The sequence below is a fragment of the Vanrija pseudolonga genome, chromosome 3 (assembly GCF_020906515.1).
Source record: "Vanrija pseudolonga chromosome 3, complete sequence".
Classification (NCBI taxonomy): domain Eukaryota; kingdom Fungi; phylum Basidiomycota; class Tremellomycetes; order Trichosporonales; family Trichosporonaceae; genus Vanrija; species Vanrija pseudolonga.
In genome coordinates, this window is record NC_085851.1 from 457,307 (window position 1) to 484,509 (window position 27,203).

General features: G+C 62.8%; 11 protein-coding genes and 2 non-coding genes across 13 annotated transcripts; 3 read left to right on the forward strand and 10 right to left on the reverse strand.

Annotated features, from left to right (window-relative positions):
• Positions 1-1,037: 1,037 nt before the first annotated feature.
• CHK1_0 (Serine/threonine-protein kinase CHK1) lies at positions 1,038-2,930 on the reverse strand (the record flags this gene model as incomplete). Its single annotated transcript, XM_062770256.1, has 10 exons — positions 1,038-1,418; positions 1,466-1,553; positions 1,602-1,724; positions 1,769-1,850; positions 1,893-2,000; positions 2,037-2,118; positions 2,158-2,334; positions 2,374-2,438; positions 2,498-2,766; positions 2,848-2,930. The coding sequence occupies 10 exons, from the start codon at positions 2,928-2,930 to the stop codon at positions 1,038-1,040; spliced, it is 1,458 nt and encodes a 485-aa protein (XP_062626240.1).
• A 510-nt stretch (positions 2,931-3,440) lies between these two features.
• Positions 3,441-3,953, forward strand: LOC62_03G003720 (uncharacterized protein; the record flags this gene model as incomplete). Its single annotated transcript, XM_062770257.1, has 1 exon — positions 3,441-3,953. One exon carries the CDS (start codon positions 3,441-3,443, stop codon positions 3,951-3,953), a length of 513 nt encoding a protein of 170 aa, XP_062626241.1.
• A 126-nt stretch (positions 3,954-4,079) lies between these two features.
• Positions 4,080-9,168, reverse strand: pso2 (DNA cross-link repair protein pso2/snm1; the record flags this gene model as incomplete). The annotated part of the gene is made up of 11 exons (XM_062770258.1): positions 4,080-4,507; positions 4,560-5,413; positions 5,453-6,347; positions 6,975-7,088; positions 7,413-7,900; positions 7,940-8,066; positions 8,107-8,163; positions 8,215-8,339; positions 8,376-8,452; positions 8,490-8,783; positions 8,818-9,168. 11 exons carry the CDS (start codon positions 9,166-9,168, stop codon positions 4,080-4,082), a joined length of 3,810 nt encoding a protein of 1,269 aa, XP_062626242.1.
• Positions 9,169-10,855: 1,687 nt separating this feature from the next.
• LOC62_03G003722 (uncharacterized protein) lies at positions 10,856-13,133 on the forward strand. The gene is made up of 6 exons (XM_062770259.1): positions 10,856-11,421; positions 11,463-11,619; positions 11,687-11,784; positions 11,836-12,010; positions 12,066-12,178; positions 12,231-13,133. The coding sequence occupies exons 1-6, from the start codon at positions 10,970-10,972 to the stop codon at positions 13,063-13,065; spliced, it is 1,830 nt and encodes a 609-aa protein (XP_062626243.1). The 5' UTR covers positions 10,856-10,969; the 3' UTR covers positions 13,066-13,133.
• A 120-nt stretch (positions 13,134-13,253) lies between these two features.
• Positions 13,254-14,976, reverse strand: LOC62_03G003723 (uncharacterized protein; the record flags this gene model as incomplete). The annotated part of the gene is made up of 5 exons (XM_062770260.1): positions 14,739-14,976; positions 14,596-14,621; positions 14,422-14,562; positions 13,866-14,382; positions 13,254-13,825 (listed from the first exon to the last, which is right to left on the reverse strand). Exons 1-5 carry the CDS (start codon positions 14,779-14,781, stop codon positions 13,254-13,256), a joined length of 1,299 nt encoding a protein of 432 aa, XP_062626244.1. The 5' UTR covers positions 14,782-14,976.
• Positions 14,977-15,766: 790 nt separating this feature from the next.
• On the forward strand, positions 15,767-16,493 carry LOC62_03G003724 (uncharacterized protein). Its single transcript, XM_062770261.1, has 3 exons — positions 15,767-16,088; positions 16,141-16,347; positions 16,399-16,493. Exons 1-3 carry the CDS (start codon positions 15,813-15,815, stop codon positions 16,459-16,461), a joined length of 546 nt encoding a protein of 181 aa, XP_062626245.1. The 5' UTR covers positions 15,767-15,812; the 3' UTR covers positions 16,462-16,493.
• Positions 16,494-16,586: 93 nt separating this feature from the next.
• Positions 16,587-17,661, reverse strand: LOC62_03G003725 (uncharacterized protein; the record flags this gene model as incomplete). The annotated part of the gene is made up of 5 exons (XM_062770262.1): positions 16,587-16,622; positions 16,659-16,787; positions 17,176-17,331; positions 17,372-17,511; positions 17,550-17,661. The coding sequence occupies 5 exons, from the start codon at positions 17,659-17,661 to the stop codon at positions 16,587-16,589; spliced, it is 573 nt and encodes a 190-aa protein (XP_062626246.1).
• Positions 17,662-17,795: 134 nt separating this feature from the next.
• Positions 17,796-18,268, reverse strand: LOC62_03G003726 (uncharacterized protein; the record flags this gene model as incomplete). The annotated part of the gene is made up of 3 exons (XM_062770263.1): positions 17,796-17,945; positions 17,998-18,088; positions 18,135-18,268. The coding sequence occupies 3 exons, from the start codon at positions 18,266-18,268 to the stop codon at positions 17,796-17,798; spliced, it is 375 nt and encodes a 124-aa protein (XP_062626247.1).
• Positions 18,269-18,669: 401 nt separating this feature from the next.
• Positions 18,670-18,751, reverse strand: LOC62_03G003727. The gene is given in 2 exon segments: positions 18,670-18,705; positions 18,715-18,751. It is a non-coding gene; the product is annotated as a tRNA-Thr (tRNA).
• Positions 18,752-18,773: 22 nt separating this feature from the next.
• Positions 18,774-18,859, reverse strand: LOC62_03G003728. Its single transcript is given in 2 exon segments — positions 18,774-18,809; positions 18,822-18,859. It is a non-coding gene; the product is annotated as a tRNA-Asn (tRNA).
• A 151-nt stretch (positions 18,860-19,010) lies between these two features.
• LOC62_03G003729 (uncharacterized protein) lies at positions 19,011-21,564 on the reverse strand (the record flags this gene model as incomplete). The annotated part of the gene is made up of 9 exons (XM_062770264.1): positions 19,011-19,163; positions 19,222-19,932; positions 19,985-20,130; positions 20,171-20,611; positions 20,659-20,858; positions 20,895-20,973; positions 21,012-21,187; positions 21,227-21,331; positions 21,371-21,564. The coding sequence occupies 9 exons, from the start codon at positions 21,562-21,564 to the stop codon at positions 19,011-19,013; spliced, it is 2,205 nt and encodes a 734-aa protein (XP_062626248.1).
• A 516-nt stretch (positions 21,565-22,080) lies between these two features.
• On the reverse strand, positions 22,081-23,048 carry priA_4 (Protein priA; the record flags this gene model as incomplete). Its single annotated transcript, XM_062770265.1, has 3 exons — positions 22,081-22,494; positions 22,652-22,786; positions 22,869-23,048. 3 exons carry the CDS (start codon positions 23,046-23,048, stop codon positions 22,081-22,083), a joined length of 729 nt encoding a protein of 242 aa, XP_062626249.1.
• Positions 23,049-23,857: 809 nt separating this feature from the next.
• Positions 23,858-25,983, reverse strand: LOC62_03G003731 (uncharacterized protein; the record flags this gene model as incomplete). The annotated part of the gene is made up of 3 exons (XM_062770266.1): positions 23,858-24,758; positions 24,811-25,449; positions 25,520-25,983. 3 exons carry the CDS (start codon positions 25,981-25,983, stop codon positions 23,858-23,860), a joined length of 2,004 nt encoding a protein of 667 aa, XP_062626250.1.
• Positions 25,984-27,203: the final 1,220 nt, after the last annotated feature.

Here is a 27,203-nt window from a genome sequence, read left to right on the forward strand (position 1 = left end):
TGTTCCGCAGCAAGGTCGGCTCGCCTGCCCCTGCTAAGGAGGAGTAAGGACCACGGAAGACGAGGTGAGTGGTTTGGCTGGTGTCGTGTGACTCGCGGTGGCTCACACGAGCAGAGCAACTACTCCGCCCGACGCCCAACGCCGACACCGACAACCATAACCACGCCCGGCCCCACCCCCACCCACCCACCACACGCATAGCGACGAACCCTTCGCATGAGCGCAACGCATTGTACACACGCCCTCGGCGCCGCAGCCCGAGAGCCATACCAGCCCACGCACGACCGACACAAATCCTACGACCCGACCCCCCGTTGTACCCTCTATCATCCTCGCACCACCACCACACCACACCAAAAGACAGCCTACGCGCGTCACTAGTCATTGTCACTGTCATAGCTGACCATGTATGTTCATTCATTGTGCCGGGCGTTGAGGGGGGGGGGATGTGGCCGAGGGCGGGCGGGCGGCCCGTGCCCACGCCCCCGCTCTGCTTCGGAACGCTTTGTACGCTTGGACGTGGCCCCACGCGGGGGACGCAGCATTGACTGTACTGTATCGCTATCGCTCCGTCACTCGAGCACGATCGAGCACAGGCGGACACACTGGCTGCTCAGCTTCTGAAGTGGATTGATTCTTCGCCAAGGTGGCGGCGAGGTGGAGCGCGCGGGCCAGTGTTTGCTCCCCAGAAAACGACGTCACACCGACTCCGGCCGCAGTGCTCTCGCGACCTCTAACCCCGCCTCGATGCTCGTGTACACCTGCACTACATGCTACGATGCACACCGCCGTCGTCAACGCCCATGTGCACGCCGTGCTCGTTCCGTGACTGACTCGCTCTCTCACGACAACAGGCACACCCCACGGCTCCCCAACTTGGCATCGGTCAACTCCGCCACGGTTCCGACCCGACCGTCTCCCTCGCCAACAGCCAACACCGAGGCGGCTCCGACCCCGCCACCCGCCACGGACGGCGCCACACACTCACTCTATTATGCCATGCTACAACTATGCTGGGTATGCTACTACTACTCCGCCTACGAGTCGCCCCGAACGACATACGGCTCGAGATGGGCGTTGCGCACCGTCGCCCACCAGAACGCGCGCCAGTGGAGGATTGAGCCCTGCGTCGCGTTAGTCTCGGCAATGGGCTTCCAACGCACCTTTTCACGCTTCATGCGCACGAGCGTCTGGCCTTCTGGCGCGTGCGCGTCGCTTGCGCGCAGATTAAACGTGCCCGTGACGCTCTTCTGGCCTGCAGGCTTGTGGACGCGGATGACGAGGCGCTCGGCGTTGGCCTGCACGTTGTCCTCGCCCAGCGACGCCGCAAGGAACTGCTGCAGAAGGAGGAAGGCGTCTTGTGGTGTCAGGTTGAGCCAGAAGCGTGTTGTAATGTTGTCGTAGTCGCCGCCTTGTGTCTGGGGGTGTGAGGGGTGCTGCTAGCAGAGGACCCGCCACCACTCACGAGGTTACCTGTCCCGCGCATGAACTGCGACTCTTGCGGGTTCCACTGGCTGCCCCACTGGCTCTCGCCAAACACGCGTTGCGAGCGACTGGGCGTGGCGTGTCAGCTGAATTCTTCGATCTGCCAGCGGACTCACGACACGGCATATGCCTGCGCAGAGGGGTCCGCAAACGTCGGGTCCGCGATGGCCATCATGCCCTCCTGCCGCATACCCTGCGTTAGAGCCTCGGGGATCTGCTCGCGCGTGAGCTGCGACGGGCTGCGGGGTCAGCTATTGTCATCCTTGGTAAGCAAACCACCCACGTCATGCACCACGGGTGCGCCTTGACGGCGTGCAGCGAGATACGGCGGTTGGGGTCGACGAGCATGAGCTGCTGGAGTATGTCTGCGGCGTCAGCGGGTGACCGAAGACAAGTTGGGCACCCACTCTTGGCCTGCCCTGTTATCCTGTTCCACGGCGCCATCTGCCAGATCTCGCCCGAGAGGTAGGCGGTGAATTCGGGCGAGTTGCGGGACGGTTCGTCCCACGGCGTGTCTGTTGTCAGCTGCATGTTTGAGCTTCACAACTCACTCCCGACGAGCATGGTGAACAGCACGACGCCCATGCCCCAGATATCGACCGGCTCGGCATCGTACCCTCCCGGCGCGCCGAGCTGTTGGCGTCAGCTGAGTCCATCAGAAAGGTAGCTCACCTCCGGCGCGACATACGGCAGCGAGCCGCACCGCCCGCTCAGCTTGCGCTCCTTGCCCTTGTACCTAAACACTGCGCACAGGCCAAAGTCGGTCACTTTGAGGTTTCCGTTGGCGGCGAGGAGCAGGTTCTCGGGCTTGATGTCGCGGTGGGCGATGCCGCGCGAGTGGATGAATTCCTGCGGGGTGGTTAGCAATGCCTCGCGAGCGGCACCCACGATGCCTTCTGCCAGCTGGGCAAAGTAGAACTTGGCCAAGTCTTCAGGAATGCCGACGTCCGGGGCTGCGAGGGGGGATGATCAGCGCGACCTCGCTACGCCCACGCTTCCGTGCTCCACGTACCAATCTTGTCGAACAGATCCCCTCCCACGGCGAGCTCGAGAATCATGTACAACCCCGGGACGTACCCCTCTGCCTCCTTCTCGCGCTCGACAATCTCGTGGTGGACAAACTCGAGGATGTACGGGTTGCGCAGCGACTTGTGCACCTGCACCTCCTTCTGCAGCTCCTTGACGTTTGGCGTGCCGTACCCGAGCGACGGCGAGATGAAGAGGTTGACGACCTTGCACGCGGCCACACGGCCCTCTGCGTCGTCGATTGCGCGGAAGACTCTGGGGGGGGGGGGTCAGCTTGAAGCACGCCCGCCCGAGAATGGTGTCGAGGGCCAGCCCGACACCACCACCGCCACCCACTTGGAAAACCCCCCGCCGCCAATCTCCTCGCCGATACGATACCCCGCCACGAGGGGATACCTCAGCCCGGCCGTCGATTCCATAGTGAGCAGCGCGTGAGTGAGAAGAAAAGCAATGTTGACAACAATAATCGTCAGCCGCGCGAAAGGGAAGAAACGCGCGCGTAGGGGTCACGTGATGCGGTTGACGCGTCGCGGTGGTGGAGTGGCTGACGGCATTGGGGGGGGGAGTCCAGTCACCCAAGCTGATGGCTGGCTGATATGCACAATGACGAGGACGAGGACGCCTCGGCGAGCTCAGTAGCACAAGGGTGAGCAGCTCGGCGTCGGCGGCGTCGGCGCCGAAAGCAAGAGCAAGAGCGACAACAGCGATCATAGCGACGATAGCAACGGCCCACGCCCACAGACCTCGTAACGAGTTCGGACCTCTCCGACGCGCAGGCGCGAGATTAACGAGGGTCGACTCCACATTGCGACTTGGAGAGCAACAGCGAAGCAACTCTTAACTCGCCTTGGTGCGCAGAGCACATAAAAGCAACGACAGCGAGGGCTCCCAACCCCAACCTCCCGCCCCCGCCCCAGCCCGCACGCACCATGCCCCCCCTCGCCGTGCAGATCCGCGAAATACCCCCCTCGGCGATCATCGCCATCCGGCACGCGGTGCTGTGGCCCAACGTCGCCCTAGATGCCCAGCTGTACGAGTACGACTTTGCGCCTGGCACGGTCCACATTGGCGCATTCCGGCCAGACGCGAGCGAGCCAGTGGCGGTCGGCACGCTCGTGCGCGCGGCGTTCGCGCGGCCCGACGCGCTCGACGCCGATACACGACTGCTCGAGGCAGTGCAGTTGCGCAAGCTTGCTGTTGTCGCCCAACTGCAGGGCCAGGGGGTCGGCAAGGCCATGATGGCCTACACTGCTGCCTTGCTCACCCCTGCCCATGGCGACAAGCCGCTCCTCCTCCACTTTGATGCGCGCGCCGCACAGGCCCCGTTCTATGAGAAACTTGGCTACGCTGTCCTCGACCCCACGGTCTTCACCAAGACGTTTGGCGGCGAGGTCGTGTCGTTCATCCGCATGGGCAAGGTCCTGCGGCCTGCTGGCGCATAGCGCTGTCCACCGCCGAGGATCGCCCCAGCGCCGCGCCGCGCCGCGACCACCCTAGAGTGATAGAGTACATGCATGAGTGTCTATAGTATTGCCATGGATTGATTCGTGTGCCGCTCATCACCCCCCCTACATCTGCCACACCTCGACCATCTCCTCCTCGGTTCTCGAGAAACGGTCGTGCTGCACGTCAGCGGGGCCACTAGAACCCACACCCACCGTCATGGTAAGAATCCGCTCGCCGTCAATGAGCGCAACGTTCGAGTCGCTCGCCGGCTTGCGGACAACGAGGTACGGAAGCTTGGAGCCGCAGTAGAGGTCGTGCCGCACACCATCTGGCGCGGAGATCCTCGTCTCGGTTAGCACGAGCTCGACGCCGTCGTGCTCGCCCTCGAGCTCGTCGTCGCTGAGCTCGGGGTGCTGGCGCAGGCGGTCGAGCCGCTCGCGGCGCACGTGGATCGGATCAAAGTCGTACAGTAGGAGCTCGTTGGCGTCCTCGTCTTCATCATCCGCGACCATCATCACGTAGCGGTTCTGGTAAACATAACACACCCACGCTGTGGGGTGGTGAGCACTTGTCCCCAGCAGTGCGGTCCAGTCACAACTTACCAGTGGGGTCGACATCTGGGCCGAACACGCGCAGCTCGGGCGAGATCGCGTCCCACGGCACGACGGTCGGCTGCGTTCCTGCTGGGGGCTGGTGGGCCGGCAGCCGGTTCAGCAGCGACGCCTTCTGCATGACCATGACGTAGCGCGCTTCTGATGCTACACCCGTCTGGATCTCGATAATGGCGATACCGCTCTCCGGGTCGGGGCGGAACGGCGGCGGCGCGTGCAGCGGGTAGCTTGCGTACTGGTGACGTGGGGGCGGGTCGGTGCGGATCGAGGTCATTGGTGGCGCAATCTCGCGGATGAGATCGTAGTCAAAGTCTGGGAGCTTGACCATGGTCGCCAGCGTGGGGATGTGCGGGGTCTGTGGGAGCTCCTCGAGCGGCACCTGGGCAAACGACGGGAAGGTGTACAGGTCGAGTGTGTACGTGAAGGTGATGTCGGACACGTCCTGGAGGTCGGTGATGCGTCCGAGGCTGGCGTCGATGCGCTGCACGATTGTCGGGATGACAAACGACGAAGGGGAAAGCAGCACAAACGACGTGAACGACTGCGTCGGCGCCGACTGGAGCGCCATGACGACTCTGCCGCTCGTCCACTGGAACCCGACGAGCGTGTCCCGCACGCCCCGGCTGCGGCGGGACATGACAAACAGGCCGTCATCGCAGATCTGGAAGTCGAGGTGGATCTGCGTCTGGTACAGGTCCACCGGGACTTCGAGTACCGGCTGCGCCGCGAGCGGGTGGGGTTCAAACGTGCTCAGCGAGTACAGGTGCAGTGACATGTTGAAGATGGATCTGCCGCCGGTATTGAGGAAGATGTTGGCGCTGGGAGCCGTCACGCGGCCAGTGTTCCTGCCCCGTCAGCGCAGCCCCACAAATCACACAACCCACTTGAGCTCCACAAGAACCAGCAGGTCCTGGCCCGGGTCGACGGCCAGTTCGTAAATCGCAAACCCGAACCGGTGCTCACGTCTCACGTCCAGCTCGTTGGCCGCGACGCTCTCGACGTCGGTCCAGCCGTCTGCGTCGGCGAGCGCGTCTTCATGGTCGACGACCTCGGGCTCCTCCTCCTCCTCTTCTTCCACCTCTGCCACCGCCTCCTTCTCCCCTTCCCCATCCCCACGCCCAGCCTTCTGCGCCATGCTAGTGTCCGCGTCGCGCAGATCGTAAACCGCCAGCTCGTTGCTCTTGCGCCCGTGCCCGTCCTTGGTGCGCAGGAGCACACCTTCGAGGTACTCGTACAGGCTTCCCTCGCCCTCTTTGAGGCGCACGACGGCCGTGCTCGCCGGCGAGAGGGTACGGAAGCGTTCGAGCTTGTCGCGCAGCGTCGCGAGCATCTCGGCCGACGTGAGCGGCCGCTGGGCCAGCAGGTCGGGCCGCGCGCGCACAGCGTTCGGGTTGATCGAGAGCCGGTTGGCAAGCAGCGTAACCTGCAATGTGATCGCCGCAGAGTCGGTGAGCACCTCGTTGATCTGCTTGCACAGCTGCGGGGGCGTCAGTGGGAAACCAAGGGTGGAGCCGCAGCGCACCCTAAAGCTCTGGGACAGGTCGGCAAGCGGCAGAGAGGCAAAGACCTGCACGAGCACCTCGTCAGGCAGCTCAAGCAGTGCGCTCCGCCCGTCCGCGGGCGGCGTGTCGTACGGCGCTGGCGCTGCCTTGCTCGGGGACATGCGGGGCGGCGGGGTCTTGGCTGGTGGTGGGGGGTCCACGGGCTCCATTGACGCTCTGCGCTTGCGGAAGATGCCGACTCCGAGGATGCTCGGGTCCATTGCTGACGCTTGAGGGCCTGGGGTGTCGGGTAGTGTACTGTGCGCAGTGGATGAAGCAGAGCAGATGGCAAGAGAAGAGTTGAGTGACGGGGTATTGAAAGAACCGGCGGAAACAATTTGTAACTCGGCTTCTGTGACGTCGATGTCTGTCAGCACAGTGAGTGGCGTCGAGTTAGGGGTGGTAACTTCGTGGCGCAGAAGTCGATGCAAAGTGTTCATGGACGAATGCCTACAAGATACAATGTGAATGAGGGATACAACAAGAGTTACCACTGCGTGGGTCAGTAGGTGACAAGCCGGTAACACCCACATAAGTCTCATCTCGGTAGTCGACAACAACGCTCAGGCCACGTTCCTTACGCCTCGCCTTCTCCGCCGCCCACTTCTCGATCCTGCAATGTCAGGTGGCATTCTCACAACAACGAGGTGACACCTACCACTTCTTCATCTTTAACCGACTGAGTGGGTTAGCGTTATCAGTCGACTCTCACCCACCTCTTCTCGTTGTGAACATTGACCGTGGCGATGACGCGGAGGTCTGGCCCAGGCAGCGACAGGGCAAAGCACGTCAGTTCGAAGAAGCTCGAGTGTTCAGAGTATGGAACGCCTGGGAGGGTCAGCGAGTCTATGTCTATGCGACTCACCAAACATCATGAACTGGCGAGAGCTCCCGCGGATAGGCTTGAGCGACACGTCGCTGAACCCGCGTCCCTGGTCGCGTTTGATAACAAAGTTGATGTCCGGGAGGGTGTCGGCTCCTGCTGGTGGTGTGTATGTCCATCCAGTTGGGCGGAACGCCAGAACACGATCAAAGTGGGGCTTCAGCGCTTGTAGGTATGGCTGCAGCCGTTCCAGCGAGATGTTCATGAGTGGAACTAGATGAACCTGGCACTGGCGGGTAAGCGTAGCCTGAAGAGAAACCCACCTTGACGGGGTCGTTATCGAGCATATCGTGAAGCTCAGCATCTTTTACACAGTCAAGGATAGAGCGTTTTCGCTGGTCACAATAGATTTTGGACCCAAGGGCCTGAGCAATGCCTGGTTGTGTGAGCTTGTGGGCAGTCGGGACACATCAAACTCACCTTTCACGATGCGTTCCTTGCCAATATTGTACGTGCCGATCAGCACGAGCGTCTTGCCCTGCCGCTCCGTAGCGGGCTTTATGTCACCATTGGCCTCCTTCTTGACCAGCCAGCCCTCCATCATAGCCACAGAGCGCTCCTGCAGTTCGAAGGCTTGGGCAGCGGGGTGGAGCTTGACGTCAGGCTTGATATCTGGCTTGACATCGATGTCAGGTTTGACGTCCTCGGCGTCGTAATTTGGGTCCTCCCCAATGCCGTCCAAGGTGTCGCCGAGATCTTCCGCGCCATCACTGACGTCCGGCTTGATGTCCTCGGACGAGCCTCCGACGCTCTCCCCCAGCACAACCTTCTTGGCCAAAGCGGCGCACGCCTCGATGACCAGTGGCTGCGGTGGGAAGCAGTACTGTGGGTTGAGGTATGTCGTGTCTAGGTAGACTGTATCGACTTTGGCCCTCGCCACAGCAGGATGAAGAACATGCTTTGGGCACCTGGGAAGTGAGTTGGCGCATCGTCTGAGCACAACTCACGCCCTAAAGTCGCCGCAGTGGAGATACCTGAACGTCCTCTTGCTCCCGACATAAGGGCTCTTGAACGTCGAGTCGCCCGAGTGGATGGTCTGCGGTCCTTCGAAGAGAAACACGGACGATCCAGGGCCTGGTAGTGTCAGTTGATACCCATCAAACGGTCAACTGACAGTGGTTCGCCTCGATGGTGGTCACCTTGACACCGCCCGTATTAGGAATCTCGTACTCTTCGTCATCAGGCAAGGCATGCTAACGTGAGCGCAGATCACAACGCTTACTCACCACCCACTGCCGCTCGACGCCCAGCATGTGAATGACGAGGTTGGCCGTCGTCTGGGAGCAGTATATCGGGCCGTGACGCCACCGTCCAGTGAGGTTGGTGTAGTGGTCTGAGTGCGCATGACTGGAGTGAGCTTGTTTTGCCTCTAACTCAGCTCACGTGAGGAAGTACGCCGTGACGCCTGGGATGGCGCCATAGCAGAACGCGTCGACGGCGATAGGCATACCCGTGAGGACCTGGCTGTCAGCTATGGTCATTGACACCTTAGCTGACCTTGTAGAACGGCGCCTTCCTCGGGCCGTTTCGCCGTCCATTGGCATCGCGCAGCTCGGCGCTCTCGCCCTCCTTCCACTGCTCCTTCTCTTTATGACTGTTCATGAGCACCGAGAACGCGTTGGGCTTGCCGTCTGGCGGTGCAGGAGAAGGCGAGGGGCGTGGCGAGAGGGTGAGCCCGTGGCTCATGGCGGTGATGGGGCGGGGGGTACGTTCTGGGGCTGGGGCTGGGGCCTTTGGCTTTGGTTTGGGCTGTGGTGCGTCAAGGCACGCGTTGACGTGCTGCTCGGCGACCTGGTGTCAGCTCAGCAGATGGCAGCCAGCTCACCTCCCTCGACATGGAGCGTAGCGACTCGCTGCAGATCGGACAGGCGTCGAACCCGCCCATTGTTTCCAGCTCGACGACCTCCTCGTCCGTGTCCATGCCCATGCCCTCGGTCGTGTCTTCCTCCCATACATCGGGCTTGGGAGCCGACCCGGGGGAAGCTGATGCCGTCCGTGGGCGCTTGGACGAGCTCGCTTGTTGCTGAGGAGGTGGCCACGCCTCGAGGACCTGGATCTCGTCGTCGTCGTCGTCTTCGTCCACGGCCGGGCTCGCGGTGTGCTGCTTTGACGGCGTGCTCCAGCTCCATGATGACAGCTTTGGGCGGTCCGTCTTTGGGCGCTTCTTTGGCCCCATCGTGCGTGTCGTTGTGTCGTCGTCGTGATGCTGAAATGTTCAAAGGCGAGGAAGGACAGACAATCGCGCCGACGACAAGATGACGGTGTTTTTGGAGACCCCACCTCCACTCAGCGGTGTAGACCGGCGGAACCAAATACACGTGTCTACCACGCGACATGACGCACCGCCCACCAGGATCGCCATAGTACAGGGTCCCGGTTCCACCGGGAGGGTTAGTGCTACCTTTGGTGTGCTCGTCGTCGTGGTCCCGGTCTTTTTGTCGCCGCCCTCACCGCCGCGGCACAAAGCTGACGACAGCAATACAAGGGGTACAGGGCCTCATCCATGACCCTCAACAGTGGGCAACTATCTTGGGCGCGATCAACCCAGGGATAAACTTCCCAACAGCAAAGGATCCGGTGGCTCAGTGACCTTGAATCATGGCGGCACTTGGCTGGCTGGCTGGCTGGCTGGCTGGCAGACTCTTGTGCTGTCATGGTGCAACACCAAGCAGACGCTTGCAGACACTTGTTTGGCCTGGCCTGGCCTTGGCTGACCAACTTTTTTCATCTCCTTCCTGATCCAGAGAGAGCCGAGCAGCAACTCGTTTCACGCAAGGCCGTCGCCCCGTTGTCGCGTTTCGCACGCACGTTTTGGCCATTCTGGCATGTGCCGTACAGCATCATGGGTACTGCCAGACCCGTGAGCCAAACCGGGCGCAATAAACGGCGCAAACAGCGCACGCCCTGCCGCACATTCAAAACATTCAACGGGTTGCCGCCTCCTCCCTTGCTCCCCTGCCGGCAGCCACCAAGCCACCAGCACCGGCTCATGCCTTCGGTCCCTCAGTTGGGCTGTTTCCAGCCTAGTCCTCGCGCGCCGCACCCACGCGCTCCCGGCGGCAGGGAGCAGCGCACTAGTGGCACATGCTTAAGTCGCGCACCTCGGCGCCCGCACCGTACCCCCGACAGCTGCTACTGCTGCACATCTACCGTCCGTCGGATGATATGAAGGGGTAAAGAAGGGGGGCTTGCTTACTCGTGCGTGGTGGTGCATGCGTGGTGACTGTGCCCAAGGCAAAGGACAGCACAGCACGGCCGGTATGCCCGCCGAAAACTGACATTACACACCCCAACTTCCCCTTGTACCTCTCTCTGCCTCCCCCTCGCGGCCCCTCCGTCTCACACGCCATGCCGTTGATTGCAACCCCTATGCCTGGACTATTATGATGCCAACTTGGCCCCAACGCTGCCAACAGGTGTCACCACTGGGTGTGTCACCATGCGCTTGCTCCCTTGCCATACGCAAATGTGACGAGGCGGTGGCTAGCAGCCCCCCATTAACGATGAGTTGTGGCAAGGCGCAGGAGCACAGGGGAACGCGAGGTGCAAAAAGACTATCTTTGTGGTGGTGTGGCCTTCGCGCCTTCGCTGTGCTGCTGCTGCTTCGCGCCGATCTCTGTCTGCACTTGTCGTGCTGGCTGTGGGCGTTAAGCCTAAGCATTCTGCGTCTCCTCGCGTCCCCAGCTTTTTTGCCCTGGAGACAGAGATAGATCGATCTCAAGCCAGTGTGGTTGCGGGGTGAGAGCGGTGCCTTCAAGTGTGCCCCATTTCTGCCCGTGCCGTGCCAGCTGTGTGCCTCTCCCGCTCTTGCCAGACGACGACGCGCGCACAGAGATAACACACACACACACTCGCAGTCTTGACATTTCTTCATCCATATCACCGTCGCCGTCGTTGTTGTTGTTGTCACTGCTGCGGCGAACAGTCGACACTCGCTCGCCTCGACACCCTAGACACCACCACCACAGCCCGCCGCCATGACTCGAGGCTCCTCAGTCTTCCGGCTCGTGTCCCGCCCCAGGCTGGCACACATGCTCGCCGTGGGGGCAGTGTTCGCCGTGCTCTCGCTGCTTCACCTGGGCCTGCTGGCCGACGGCTCGTCCGTCATCGGCGGGGTCGAGGCGCCCGCCAGCCGGTGGTGGCGCCAAGACTACTTCTCCACCACACCGCAAAAGGCGCCGACGCACGGCAAGTTTGAGGCCCACGGCCAGGAGTGGGACTGGAAGGGCGCCGCGAGCGACATGTACTCGGGGTACAATGGCGACGGGCGCAACTATGCGTACTGGAACGCGCACGACGATGCGCCGTGTGCCGGCTGGGACCGGCACGGCCTGCGCAAGGACGACCCGCCAGGCTGTCTCCGCGCAAAGCAGTGGCGCGAGATACAGGACTTCCGCGCCATGATCGGGAGCGGGGCCATGCAGAAGGGGTGAGGGAGGCGGCGCTGTATGGGTATCGCTGACATCCCAGGCTCCTCCACGATACGAACAACTTTGCTATGGACCGCGTCGAGCGCTGCGTGCTCGGGTTCCTCGACTGCCCCGAGCGCCCGCTCATCGTCTCGAACTTTGGGTACATGAACATCCGACTCGTGACATCTGGCGAAGCCATCTGGCTGCATCCTGTGGTGGGTCACGGTGCCGCCGTGGCGATGTCGCCGTCTGTCAGGGTTGTCACTGACGTTGTCGGCGCAGATGAAATCGGCCGAGGAGATGGGTTTCAGCTTTATCACGACGCAGCACGAGGACCGCGAGCACGCATGGAACATTACAAGGTTGTTGCCGAGCCTCGTGTACGTGCCGCCGCCGTTAGATTAGCATGCGCACCGCTGACAGCTGCGTAGCCACTCACTCTGGCAGTCGCCAGAGGACACGTTCCTCTGCCAAACCAACCCGCTCTGCGTCCGGCAGGAGGACTACATCCCGGCCGAGGAGGACAAGTACCGCCACGACATGAGCATCATCCCCAAGGAGCGCCTGGGTAGCCTCGCGCCGTGGCGCATGATCAGTGTCAGCTATGTGAGTTGGGCGAGCGGGGTGGGCAGGGCGGAGCAGCAGCTTACGCGACGCACAGTGGGGCGACAGGCCGCCTGGGTTCGGCGCGCCGGGCATCAACTCGGACCCGCAATGGGGCATCAAGAAGGGCAACTTTAGCACGCATATCCTGGGGAACAAGTTCCACTTCACGTGAGTGTCGGTGGCGCCTGTGCCGTGCCCCTCCCGCTGACATCCGCTCCAGTCCCTTCGCATACCCGGGCCACACGCACATCCCATTATCAGTCGAGCAGCGCTGCCTGCGGGCCGAGTACGTGCCGTACGAGGAACGCAACGCGTCTGCGCTGGTGCTGGCGAAGCGCAACCGCCTCTTCCACGACGAGCACAACACGCCCATCCACCACGAGTGGGGCAACATTGTCAACGGGCTCAAGGACATCAACTACGACCTGCTCGCGGTCGCCAATATGGGGGACAAGGAGCCTGCCGACCAGGAGAAGTACCCCATCCCGCCCGAGCTGCACAACCTGCGCGAGCTGAGCAGCGAGGGCTACTCTAGACTCGTGGCGGGCCAGCGCGCGCTGCTGGGCATCGGCAAGCCCGAGATCTCGCCGAGCCCGTACATCGCCGTGTGTCTCGGCGTGCCCGTCGTCATGCCGTACTACACCGACCTCGGGCCGACGCCAGACGGGCCAGCAAAGTGGGAGCTGTTTTCGTTCGACCACGTCCAGCATGGCCCGTTCAACACGCTCGGGGAGCCATACGTGTACGCGTACAACATGAGCGACCCGGCCGACCTGATCGCCAAGCTACGCAAGGCGGTCCAGACGCCCATCAAGCCCTTCATCCCCGAGGACATGCGCATGGAGTCCTTGCGGCGAAGGGTACACGCCGCGCTCTTCGAGACGGACTGGGAGGCAGAGTACAATGCGCGTGTGGCCGAAAACGGCGGCGTGCCGCCCAAGTTCCCCGCGTACATGATGGACCATTGTCATCGGACGGGCTTCTGCCAGAACGCACCGATTATCGGAAAGAACAAGGGCGCGTTCAACTTGTTCCCCGCGGCAAAGGAGGAGTAGACAGGGCAACGACGTGTATAGATGGGCTTGTGTAGGACGTTACTGTAGCTTACCCCATAGAAATAGACAGCATGTAAGACCTGTCGGTGAGCAGAGCTTGCCGTACCGCCCCCTCGTGCCAGTGCTCCGACGCCCGCCTGCCCGTATATTACTACCATGCCTATGCGTACACTTAAACTGAATAGACCCTATCTCCTGCGCTTGCTCGCGCGGTCGTCGTCGACGCGCCGCGCGCCTGCCCCAGTCCCATTGCTAGCCCCTCCGTTCTCCCCCGGTGCGTTGGCGCGGCCCAGAATCGCCAGGCTGGCGGGTACGGGCTTGTCCTCGTGGCCCCTGCGCTCTCCGCCGCCCCGGTCGCCGCCACCACCGCCACCTCCTCCACTGCGGTGCCCTTCACCACTGCGCCCGTCGCCGCGCCCGTCACCACCACCGCGCCGATCACGCCCGTCCCGGCCGTCCCGACTGTCGCGCCCATGCTCCGGCCGATACCTGTCGTCCCGGCCGCCACCACCGCCTCCTCCTCCCCCTCCACCGCCGCCGCCGCCATTCCGCCGCCTGTCGTTGCGCGGCTGGTTCCGGTCGCGGTCGCGGTTATCCCGGCTCTTGTCCTGCGACTGCGGTGACGACACCGCGGCGGCCTTGGGCGCGTCGACACTCCCAAAGCGGGTCTTGTACGACTCTAGCTCGGAACGCAGCCCGTCGATCACGGTGAGATTGTACTGCAGGTCCGAGTCGAGGGACGCGATGACCTGCTTCGAGTCTAGACAATGTCAGCGGGCGTACCCTGGCTCCTCACCCACCCTCCAATGTCTTGAGCCACTCGCTTGCGTCGGCGCGCCCAGCCTCAGCGACCATCTCGCCCAGCTCCTCGTTCTCGAGCGTGAGCACCCTGACGCGGTCGACGACCGCGGCCAGATCGACGCCGGGCGCACCAGCAGCAGCGGCGGGCCCCACTTCCGTGATCTCAATGGTCGGCGCGGGCGGGGACGCGAGCGCGGCAAGCGGCATGGGCGACATGCCCGCCACGCTCGGCAGGGGCGAGGTGACGGGCAGCGGGGTCGTCGCCATCGAGCTGGCGGGCGAGACGGCATCGGGGCGCGAGCTCGACGGCCCGAGGAACGTGTACCGCAGCGCCATGTTATCGCGGGTCAGCTCGGCAATGTGCTGGCGCAGCAGGGCGAGCACGGGGATCAGGTCGTGCGGGATCGTGATGGGCTGCTGTGGGGCCGGCGCGACGTCGGGTTCACCACCAGCAGAGGGCACGGGTATCCTTGTGCTGTGGGCTGGATATCTCGCGCGTAGCGTCTTGACCTCGGCCTGGGGTGAGTTAGCAAAGGCCGGGGAGGAGCAACTCACAGCTAGCGCATCGCGCTCGCGCTCGAGGTCGAGCACCCGACGCGTCAGGCGCAGCTCCGTGTCGGTAGGCAGGGCGTCTGTCGCGGCCGACGTGCGCGACTCGTCGGCGTCGACCTCCTCGGCCTTGACGCTCACGCTCGCCTAACGTCAGCTTGGTTATGTCGAGCAGCTTACCATCTCGTGGTCCGGCACCTCGTCGTCTGGGGCAGTGTGAGCAAGTGAGAGAGAGGCGACTGGACGCAGTGTTCACACGCCCGTGCACTGGACTCGACGCCCGGCGGAATGCGACAGCGGTGGGGACAGGGGGTTATACGCACCAATACCGTAGTCTACCAGGTCGTCGTCGTGTTCCGTGTTCATGGTCGCAGTGGTGGCAGGGACATGGGCGGGACGTGTAGGATGTGTAAGGTGGTATGGGTGTTGGTTAGGTCGTGATCAAGGTGCTGTGCCAATCGCTGCTGCTGTGTCCAGTGTGTCCGTCGAGCCCGTTGTCGTTGCTATTGTTGAGAGATACAACAAGATGGTAGTTATAAGGTCTAGATGGTTACTCGTCGTCGTCGTCGTCGTTTTGCAGTGCTGCTGCTCGTCGTCTCGTCGTCTCTCAGCGTCACACTGCATCCAGAGCCAAGCAACGAACGCACTGGCTATCGGCGGGATCAAATCTCAGGTGTGTCCCAACCGCGCGCCGCCGCCCCGCGGCCCGCCACCCTTTTTAGTCTGGACCTCACGCCCCCTCGTTTCAGAAAGGACAAGTGACTCGAGGCCGAGGACGTCAACAGCAGCAGCGAGGTCATGACAGCGAAGGTCATCGTAACCTTCCATAAATGCATACAGAGTAAACTATTCTGTCATCGTCATGGCGCTGTGGACCGCAGTGGATGGACAGAGTAGACAGACCCCTTGAACACCGCAGGAACAGCAGCGCCCTGCTTGGGTGCCAGATCTGGCCGCTGACCGCTGGCTGCCCTTGGCACCCTCGTGACTGGGACATTCCTTGTGGCATGGGAGGAAATACGGGAGGGGACAAGCACCGCCAGGCATGTGGGAGACTCGGGGGTGTATGGGTCGTCCTGCTCCACTTTATGCTGCAATGCTTGTGTCCGTTCTGTTGAACTTGAGTCGTCTAGCCGTCTGCGTTGCACTCTGTTGCTGTTAGCGAATCTCGTTTGTTGTATTTCACTTGTATTTCCTAATCCGCCGTCGATCATTCAACGAAATCCAACTGCCTGCTGAGGTATCGACGTCATTGTCACTTGCTCTTCTCGGCACATGCCAGCCCCTCCCTTTGCTCTTTTAGCTCTCATAGCCGATCAATCGTTGCCATCCTCTCTTGCTTCGACCCACTCTTCCACTTGCATCCCATCCCCCATCCAACCACCACCACACCAACAATGGCGACCTCGGCAAACCCATCATTCGCAAAGCTCGACCCGTTCACCCAGATCGTCCTGCACTCGGCCCTCAAGGTGGCCCAGGCGGGGAGCATGGTGATCCCGCCCGCGTGGATCGTGTGGACCGCCGCCCGGCGCAACCCGTTCAGTATCCGCCGTCTCATGCGCGTGTCGACCGGTTCAGTCGTGCTTGGCGGCGCAGCGGGCGGAGGGCTCGCGTACATGCGCTTGCAGATCGAGCCGAGGGACAAGATCGAGGACAGGTGTTATCGCTTGGTGAGTGCGCCCGCCCCGTTGTCTAGTGGGTCGCCGCTGACGCTCGCGCAAGGCCCGTAACCGCTCCCAAGTCCGCGCCGACGACTACTCGGTCATCGGGTCCGTCCTCGGCGCAATTATCTCGCCGACCATCTTCCTCAACCGCGCCTCGCTGCCCCTGCTCATTGTCGGCGGCGCGAGTCTCGGCCTCGGCGCGGGTGTCTGGACGCACCTCATCCAGTCGTTTACTTCTGGTGACGAGGTAGCCCCAGAGGCCATGGTGCGTTGCTGGCCATAGAATAGCTGGATGTCCATTGCTAACACCACCCAGGTGCCAGAGATTGTCGAGGTCACTAACATTGTTGTGCCGCCTGGAGGTGACAAGAAGGCGTGATGTACGAGACAAGGCCATGTATTCTGTCAGACGTGTGCTCCATGGGCGCGAGCTATATACTGAGGGGTACAGATCGTTCTGACGTGGGGGGTGGACCGGTGAATGGCGCCCTTCGGCTGGCGCGGCTAGTCCTGGTCCTGGTCCTGGTCCTGGTTCTGACCCTGCCAGCTCAGCAACAGCTCTCATGCTCAACTCACGACGATGATGCCAGCGCCAGTGAGGACCGAGGTCGCCGCACCGCCGATAGTCGTCCCAGCGAGGCCGGCAGCGCCGATGGACTGCGCGACGGCGAACAGCCCGCCCGTAGCGCCGCCGTACACGGCCGACTGGATCCCCGCGGCCACCGAGCCAGCGGGGGTCAGCTCTCGTCACCCCCACAGTACTTACCGGCCACGACGCCGCCGGCGGAAAATCCGACCACGGGGAGGGCAAACGGGATCGTGAGCACCGCGACACCGGTCGAGATGAGCGCAATCGAGAGTGTGGTGGAGTTCATGGTGTGAGGTGTGTGTTGTTGTTGCGACGTGCGGAGTGGTTGGCACGAGAGAGAGGGGGATTGTGTGAGGTTGAGCGCTGGCTTTAGTACTACCTGCCTTGGCTGATGGGATCGGCGGCCACGACTGACAATAGCCCCTCGCGATCAGCACACCCCCGCACATTGTCCCAGCGCGGCCCCGCCCTGCAACTGACAGAGACTGCATACTGTTGCCTAACATTCACTTGGACGAAGACAAAGACGGGTGCAACGACCTCTGGGGCACAGCTGCAGCAGTCAAGCATGCGACCGTCGTAGACGAGGCACATCGCGCCACAGATGCAGTAGTAGTCGTCGTAGTCGTCGGCCACGAACCTGCGGGCACGCTTGCAGTCCTAAACGCCGTCAGCCATTGTGGGTTGCGCCACAACAAACCGTCACGACGTGGCCCGCAGAGCCAAGCTGGCGCGTGAAGCACCCCCTAATGCCCTCCGCGCTGGCAGGGGCCGTGAAGGAGAAATCACGCTCCCCCTCGCCCCAGAAGGTGTAGTTACTGATGGCGGCCGCGGCCGAGCCTGTGGTCGGTCGTCAGCGAACCGCAGGGAGAACGTACCAGAGATGATGTCTGCCGCGGTGAAGCCGAGGAGGGAGAGGATGTCCCCTGGGCCGGTGATGACGCCGGCGAGGGTGAGGAGGGTCGAGACGGTCGGGATGCAGATTAACATTGTCAAGGGTGGGGAGGTGAGGAAGAGTCTAGGGCGCTGACGCACTGGTGATATATGCGTGCAACGACGCCGATCACCACACCGCCACCCTCGCACTCGTGCACACAACAAAAGGTGGCATATGACATAGCCACCTAGGGGGTGTAGAAGTAGAGCGTGGGCACGAGGCCCTCGCCGTCACACACGGAGTAGGACAGCATGCCGCCAGCGAACAGGCAAGTCGCATTACAGAGACAGCGGAGGCCCGAGGTGTCGACGCGCGCGAGCTCCATGGTGCCGCAGCCCTGCCGTCAGCCCTTGTGATACTTGCCCGCGACGAACAGTGGCAGCACCAACCGCAGAGCCAAGCATGCCCATGAACCAGCCGCTGATGCCCGCCGCGCCGGCAGACTGTGCAAAGGCGCGCGGCCCCGCCGTAGAAGTAGGCCTGGATAGCGGCGGCGATGGAGCCTGCAGCCAGCGTCAGCGACTACGGTGAAAACGGAAACGTGCCGGCCTTGACGCCCGCCGCGGTGAAGCCGAGGAGGGTGAGCACAGCCTGGGGGGCGGCAGCTGCGTTGGGGACGATGAGGACGGATGTGAGGGACAGGGGGGTGCAAACTAGCATTGTGGTGAGTGGGGTCGATTGGATGGGGGAGTTAGAGAAGGACAAGGATGTTGACACTCAGGCTCATGTTATATGTTACAGCGACAACGATCGCCAGCAGCGATCAGCGTGCTAACCAGCAGGGCACAGCCCGCCCGGCCTCGAACTCGTCTATAGGATATAAAACTTGCATACGACGCGCGTGACCCCCCAGGGGGTGCAGAACGAGCAGACTGGGCCACAGTATCGGCTCGAGGAAAGATGCAGCGACGTGCAACGGCTTGCGTTGTGCCGCCACATCGCTTGGGGGTGGCATCCACATCACCACCCAATCACAAGCGCCATAACCACCACAACACCACCACCGATCCTCCCCTCTCCCCAGTCCACCTCAACAAAATACAACACCCACAAAACGTATCTGCCTTCTACCCGAATCGAACGGGTGACCTTTCCATAGCAGTCCATACTAGTGGAAAATTCTAGCCACTGAACTAAGAAGGCGAGAGAGATGTCGAATGTAGACCTGCCCCACACGGGCTCGAACCGTGGACCTCGGAGTTGTTGCAAGTAGTAACAGCTCCACGCGCTAGCCAACTGAGCCATAGGGCAAGTTTCGACGGATTTGGGTTGCGGAGATCGGTGAAAGGCTGGGAGGAGGCGGAAGGGGGTGGTGGCACCTGCGTACGAATGTGGCCAAGTCTTCCTGCCCCAATGCCCATCGCCTCCAGCCACACCTATGCATATGCCATGCTCTGCCTTTCTACTGGTTCTTGCGCTTCTCCGTCCTCTGCTCCTGTGGCTTCTCGCACCCTACCCCGTCGGGCCCGATACACTCCCTCCCATCCTTGCGCTGGGAGACGTCGTCGTCGTCCTCCTCCTTGCGCTTGTAGCGGGCGACAAAGTACATGATGACCTGGGTGGTCGTCAGTATGTCTAAAGCGTGCCAAAGCGAGCCAAAGCGTGCCACTTACCGGCGTCATGAGAGTGAGGATAGAGTACACGACAAAGATGACAACCAACGCGCAGTGGACGTCGACGAGGCGGTACAGCGCATTATGGTACACTGGCTTGAGCGTGTCGCCGTCGGCGAGCAGCGTGACGCTTTTGGACCCGAGGTCGAGGAGTCCTAGCAGCGCAACGGCGATACCGACCACAAAGAGGGCCCAGTGGAGGAGCACCTCTGCGATCCCCGCGAAACGGTACCGCAGCATGCTGCGGATGGCGCAGAAGATGAGCACGAGCCCAGCGGCAGGGAAGAGCCAGAGGACGCTACGCAGCGCGTCGCTGAACACGCCCTCGAGTGCGTCCTGCGCCATGGCGCGCACGGTGTCGTCGGAGGCAGTCGCGTTGATGGGGTTGAGGTCGAGGATGGCGTCGAGGTGCCCGTTGGTCGCGGAGCTCAGCGACACGTCTGACGAGAGGGACGCCTCGCGCAGCACACGCGCAAAGTACTGGTATGTGAGGACGGTCGCGCGCCCGACGTCGGTGACGTTGGCCGCCGCGAGCATCTGGTACTGCACCTCAAACTCATCCTGCAGGTCGAGCTTGGTGAGGCTGTACGTCAGTTGGCGCTGCACCTCGGGCGGGACGGGCGTCTCCTGGAAAATGCGGTGGAAGACGCTCAGCAGGGTGATGGCGGTCTCTTTCAGGCCGTGGATGAACGAGTTTGTCACGACAACGTTCTGGGGCAGTGGAGTTAGCCGGGAAGGAAGGAAGAAGCAGCGAAAAACTCACCGCGAGGGCGAAGAGGAGCAGGAGCATGACGAAGTGTAGTGGGATATGCACCACCTCCCATGCCCAGATGGCCTTCGAGTCGACCGCGTCGTCGATGGCGAAGTGCGCGAAGAGGAACACCCAGATATTGTACATGATGCCAATGCCTAAGGTGTCAGCTGGCCCGGGCCCGCGTGGCGGACTTACAGAGGAAGACCAGCGCGTAAGTCGACGACGACTCGGCGAGCCCGCCAAGCGCAGTCTGGAACGACGTAGCGAGGTTGGTGAACCCCGCGCCGAGGATGATGAGGCTCAGCGAGCCGTACTCTGACGCGAGCGCGCTGCCCGAGATGGGCAACAGCACATGGCACACGATCTGGGTGCCAAAGTTGACGAGCTCGACAAAGGTGCCGAGGAAGAGGAGCACGATCTTGGCGATGCCTTGGCCGCGGGTATGTGCAGGGATCGCGGCGGCCGCGATGCCCAGGCCGCACGAGATGGCCATGACACAGCTCGTGATGGCCGGTGAGGTGATGCGGCGGCGTGCCTTGCGCCCGATGATGACCACAATCAAGTACTGGATCGCCATGAGCCCGCGGTGGACGGCGATCGTGATGGCCACCGAGATGAACGAGCGCGCGGCCTCGTCTACGTCGTCGTCAGCAAGCCAGTCACCCCAAAGCCTATGTACTCACCGTGCGCCACCTCCTCCTCGATCGACGGGCCGCGGTCGCTCGCCAGCACGCTCAGGTCCCACCCGCCGCTCGTGGCCCCGACGTACACGTACAGCAGGATATGTCCGGCTTTAATGACGCGATGGAGGTCGTCGTTCGCCTCGAACCGGAGAGCGTAGTGCAGCTGCATGCACCACATGGTGGAGATGAGGATGAAGTAGCTGCGCGTCAGGGGTGTCATACATGTGGCTACCCACGCGAGGTAGTCTGGGATCTCGCCGGGCGCCTTGATGCCGCTGCCAGAGAAGGACGCGAGCGCCGCACCGACAGCCAAATCTGGGGTCAGTCATGGGCGAGGGAGGTAGGCTCCTCACTGTACAGTAGCCCGAGGTACTTGGTCGACTTGTCGCTGTTGTGCAGCCACTGCCCGTCGTCTCCTTTGGCGGGCCGCTTGATCAGCGGCAAGCGGCAGTACTTCTTCCTCCGGCGCAGCGACTTGTCAGAGTCTTCGCCGTCGTCATCGTCGTCGTCGTCGTCGTCGCCCTGGTTGCTGGGGGTTAGGTGGGTTACTGGCATGTACAGTACGCACTAGACACAGTCCTCGTTCTCCTCTTCCTCCTCCTCGGCAGTGACGGACGCCGGGGCCGAGTTGCCGTCCTCCGAGTTCTGTGTCTCGACTGTCGCGTTCGAGTCGCTTTGGTCGAGTCAGCGGACGCGCGGGGGTGCTTCCTACTTTGAATCCTGGCGCTTCTTGGCTGGCCTTTTGGCGTCGTGGTTGTTGTCGTCGTCGTGGTCGTGTGCGGCCGTGTGGCTGCTCGCCGAGGACGGGCGGTGCTGGTGCTGCCTCACAGGCGAAGGTCCACCAGCATCGCTGTGCTCGCTGCCGCCATCGCCACGCTCCGCGCTGCTGTGCTTATCGTCGGCCATGGTGGACTATCAGTTGCTATCAGTTCCACAGTCCAGCATCACTCTCTTCTTTGCGCAGCACCGTTATGTATCCCATGGTGATGATGGATGCTGGTGCTGGTGGGCAGATTGAGTAATTGTGGAGCAGCAATAGGGTCGTGTGGTAAGAATGCCTTGGAGCCGCGCGACGACGACGTCATGGCCACAACCGACTGCCAAGAGACCCAACGCCAAGCGGGAACCCGCTCACCTCATCGCTCAGGATGCACGGCGATCTGCATGCTGCGGAGTCGACGGGTCGACGCGGTCCAGATGCGCCAGATGCACTTGGCGTCATGTGCTAGTGCTGCAGAGCCTGCAGAGGTCTTCTTGTGAATTGTATCCCGGCCGCCTCGTCAATGCCAGTCGTCCAGTCGCGTGCCGGCTCACACGCCCCACACAAGTCACGCGCTCATGAACAATGCAATGGAATGTAACAACAGTAAACGCCTATGCTATAGGTCTCTATGCCCTCACGTCGCCCGCCCGCGGCGCGCGCTACAAGGGGCCGAGGTAGACACACTCGTCGCCCGCGAGCTCCCACCCGTCGAGGCAGCTCAGCGCGCGGCACTGGCCCGCGGCGCACTCGGTGTCCAGCACGCCCTCGATGCCGGTGCAGTCGACGCCGTCGACCTCGGGACAGCCGCCGCACGCGCCCACGTCGGACGAGGTATCGACGCAGCCGATGTCGAGTGTGCGGAGGGTGCACACCTTGTGGCCGCGGGGGCAGGCGTCGAGCCCGCTCTTGCGCCCACGCTTCGGGGCAGGCACGAGCATGTCGGCCTCTAGCTCGCAGCTCGTCACTGTTGGGTCGATACACAGCGCCCCGCATCCCTCCAGGCCCGCCTCGCACACCCGTTGCCTTCTTGGCGCGGGGCGCGAGGGCGACATACACTCGTTGAGCGTGATCGGCTGAGAGGGCGAAGTTAGTTCAGTTGTGATGTGCCTCGCGCTGCTGACAGGGGCGGTCGCGAGGCGGCTGCGCACATCCGCGCGCGTGTTTCGCCACACCGCGCAAGCACACAACGACTGCGGACACCCCGCCCCCTTGCGTGCGATGGGTACTCACGTTCCCAGTCAACAGTGCCAGCAGGCTACCGGCGCATGCGCGCGCGCGACCCCACTGGACGTTGCCGTCGGTGGAGGCGGCGTGTGGAGCGGCAGGTTGTGGTGGTGGTGGTGGTGGTGCCGAGTGGCCGGTGGCCTGGGGAGCGCGTCGCCGCGTTGGTGTTGGCTTTGGGGTATCAGCAACTGCCAAGTGGTACGTCGCGGGCGGCGCGACTTACGTAGCGAAGACCGAGTCCAAAGTCGTTCCCCTCGTCCCAGATGCCGAGCCCGGCAGCTGCTGGCTCGCGCAACTGAGCGTGGTGCCGGCCTCCACCAGCAGCGGGGTAGGCGTTGTCGCCGAACGCGTCATAGGCCGAGGCGGAGGCGACCAGCGCGAGGATGAAGGTTGCTTTGAGCATGGCGAAGGCGGTGAATGACAGAGTGAATGAGCAATTGTGTAGTGTTGTGTTTGTACTTGCTTGCATGTCGCGGTGTGCGCGCAGAGTTGCAAGCAAGCAAGCAAGGAGGTTGCCCAGGGACGCGTTTGACAAAGGCAAAGGGGCACAAAGTGCCACAGGGAAGTCACTGCTGCGTAGTGACTGCGCAATAAGTCTTGGCATTTCAAGGCGCACCCAGCACTCGACTATGCTTGTCATTGTCCTCACTCTCCTTGGGCTCCATCGGAGGAGGGCCGTCAATACTGCAGTTAAAGGAGGATCTGCGCCAGCCAAGAACTTGCCGGTCAGCCAAGCCCGGTATCGGGTTGTCATCTGTCTGAGGCCGCTCAACCACCACCGCTGCCCACTGGCGCGCCATGGCGACCTTCGGCTGGTTCCAACGGCAGGCATCCCGCGCTCTCTACACTCCAATTTCGTGGAGCCTACTTGTCCGTCTGGCCCTCCTTGTGCCGTCGTCTTGCTTGGCCGCGTCCAAAGTCGTGGACTGGCTTGCTCAAAGTTTACCCAGCCAGGCCCAAGCAAGCGCCAAGCGCCACCACGTCCAACGCCTCTTTGTCAGGCGGCAGCGGGAACTGCGACGCCCATTTCTACCCTCTACCCTTAAGCTCTAACTCTGTTTAGCGAGATCGCAGCACCCGATCTTTTACTTCTGGTGAGGCCAAGAGTCAAGAGCAGTTGCATTCCCGCTCAACTAGCTAGCATCCATACAAACTTAAAACGCTGTAACATCGACCTGTCGTCACTCGCATAACGTCGTCGTCGTGCCTCGACTAGTTCTTCTCATTCGAAGAAGGTGCGAAGGCGCCGGGTGGGAGGGTGCCCGCGCCCGAACCAGACGACTGCTCGTGGACGACATGGCCGTGCTGCTCCTCGACAGCGGCAGCGGCGGCGGACGAGCCTGCAGCAGTAGCAATCTCGGCTGGCTCCTCGGTCAACGGAGCAGCGGCACCACCGGCAGGGGCGCCGGCGGGCGGCTGTGCCCAGCTGGGGTCGTACGTGGGCGGGAGGGTCTCGATGACGGGCGCGGCGGGAGCGGGGGCCGAGCCGGTGTCGCGCTCGACAACGACCTGCGACTGCGGAAGCTCGGGCAGGCGGCGGCTCTTGCCGCTCGCGGCGGCCGCGGCGCTCGACGAGCCGCCGATGGACGTGATGTCGTCGTCGCTGAAGACTGAGCCGCCAGACTGCGACCGCGTGGGGTTGGACGGGTCGGGCGAGAGGTAGTTGGTGACGCCGGACACGGAGCTCTGGCGGCGGTCGTCGTATGCGGACGAGTATCCCGCCTGCGAGGACGACGACGAGAACTGGCGCTCGTAGCCCTGGTGCCCGAGCAGCGGCTGCGCGACGTCGCGGTCCGAGAAGCCCGACTGGGACGCCATGCGCTGCTTCTCGCTCAGGATGGGCGCCGCCGAGCCGCCCGTCTCGGACGTCGCGGCGCCCGCGTTGCTCGAGTAGTTGTCGTACGTCGCGTGCGTGCCCGACTCGGACGTGCGGCCCGTGTGGTGCATCGCGGCGGCGGCACCGGCTCCAGCGGCAGCAGCGCCGAGGGCCGCACCCGAGGCCACGAGGGCAGGGTTGTGCGTGTTGCCCGCTCCCGAGCCGGGGCTGATGAACGGCGTCGCGGTGACGGCCTGGCCGTCCTCGATCTCAAACTTGTCGTTGTCAAAGTCGTTGCTGTGGGGTTGGTTAGTGGGACCCAGGGGCAGGGGGTGCGCATGCTGCTCACGTGTGGCGCTTCCTGCGGCGGAGGAAGAAGATGGCCGCGACGACGGCGGCGATGGCAGCGAGGCCGCCCACAACGCCGCCTACAATGGCGCCAACGGGCGTCTTGGAGCCGCCACTGCTGGGCGTGTAGTTGATGGACGACGATGAGGGGGCGCCGGGGTGGGCGCCGCTGGCCGAGATGGCGGACCAGAAGGACGTCGACGCGAGGCCGATCTTGTTGACGGGCGCGGTCCCGTCTGCGTCGGCCGAGATGGCGACGCTGTACGAGACGGCGGGGTCGAGCGCGCCCATGTACAGCACCGAGGGGGCCTGCCACGCGTTGTTGGTCACGGCGAGGTTGTAGTTGACGTCCTGGTACGGCGGGGGCGGCGTCCACACAATGTGCACGACGCCCTGGTCGGGCCCGACGGTGCCGTTGAGCATGATGAACGACGTGTTGGCCGGCACGTTGAACGTGAGTCCGCTGCCGTTGCCGCCACGCAGGGTGGGGTACTGCGTTGGCTGCTGGCCGTTGGCGCCGCCGATAGACTGCGACACGTTCCAGGCTTGCGTGGTACCATCGACAGTGTAGAATGTGTTGCGGAGGCCGTTCTGGGAGACGAACGACTCGGTGCGGACGTTGACGTTTGATATGCTCTGGCTGTGGGCCATGTCAGCGGGGTGAGGTGGGTCCGGGGGTACATGACCGCTGGCCGGAGCGCCACACTTACGCCTGGGAGTAGAAGCCATACTCGACCGTGAGGCCAGTGACGGATATGGACGGCCTCGCGTTCGCCTGGTTGGCCGTGTCGACGAGCGCCACCTGGATCTTGTGGTACCTGTAGTCGCCGGTCCCCATCGAGAGGATGGTGTTGGAGACTGCGTTGGCCGACTGCTGCTGCCCGTCCTGCGTGACGGCCAGGGCGCCATTGGAGGGGAGCGAGATCTGGCCCAGCAGGCCGTATCCCGTGCCGAGGAAGTTGAACGCCACGCCCGGGTTGTTGGTGTTGGTCGCGACGGCAGAGTGCTGGCTCATGCCGGCGCCCGTCTGGCCGGGCGCGTAGTTTGCCCAGTTGCTGTTGGCGTAGGACGTGTTCCACAGCGGCGTGCCCGTCCCGGCATTGTCGGGCGTGTACGTGATCACCGCGTCCATGTCGGTGAAGGTCCAGTTGAAGAAGAGGTTGGGCGAGGGCATGGCGCGGGCTGCGGGCGCGAGCGCCGCGAGCGCGATCAGCACAGACTGGAGCGCCATCGTCGTCGTCGGAGTCGTTATCGCAGTGTCGAAGCGGTCAGTGATGGCGAGGAGGAACAAAGATCTGTTGGGGAAGAGCACACATGTGCTGCCGCGGGGAGTAGGTCATATTGCTCCATTGCTCACTGGGCACGCACGTACGAGCCGCTGCATGCAGGAAAGCAGGAATGGCACGGGCGATGCAGCCCGAACACCTTGTCTTTCGGTTCAGCGCCGGAACCGCTGGTCGCTCCTGCCCACTGTCATGCCACTGGATGCCGCTGGCTGGATCCAGCCAGCCTGAGCCGTAGCCAGACCGCACCCACTCAGTTCTCATCACTGCCCAGTGCCCAGTGCCCAGCAGTGCCTAGCTAGCGCTGCCGCGATCAGCGCCTTGCAGCGCATCGCGAGAGCGGCAAGGGGGTTGGGTGTTTGAGCATACAACGGAACGACAGGTGACCGCAATTGCAAGGCAGGCAGGTCAGAGGCCCCGCGGCCAACAAGGGCAAGTGACCCCACCGATCTCAGGGCGCGACTCACCGCCCGCGGCTCTGGTCCGCCGCCGTCAGCTCCCATTTCAGACCACGGCTGGCCACGCTAGTTTCAGATAGGCTGCAGGTTAATTGTGGTCGGGCGGGTCCTGCAGGACTTGGCGGGCATGCATGCCCGTGAGATCAGGTCAGCGGGGTGGGCTTGCTGGGTGTGGTGGGACTGCAGCCATCATTCAACAGCGCTGGCACGTTGTTTCTGCTGGCTTGGCACGGACACATGGGCATTTCAGTCATGTTCACATCGTGTCAGGCTGGCTTCGGACACCGAGAGACACACTGGTGCAAATGCTGGTGTGCCGAAACGGCCGTTCGTCATGTTGTCTGCCTGGAGCTGTCGGGGCAGACATCGCTGCGGATGTGGGGAAGGGTGGGTTGGCGGCGGCGTACGACGCTAGTAATAGCACAACCCTAACGGCATTCCTCAATCGAGTGCCGGACGGCTGCCCAGCCTCTGCCAGCTTGACGCACAGCCGCTCCCACCGCCATCCAATGTATACGGTGCACACGGCGGTGCGGTGCAGTCGCCGTCTACAGCCACCCCTGGCATATGCTTAGTGGCAGATGAGATGTGCCTCGAGTCGACCGACACACTTCCTTTCTATTCTTGTCGATCTGGTGCATAGGCACTCGTCT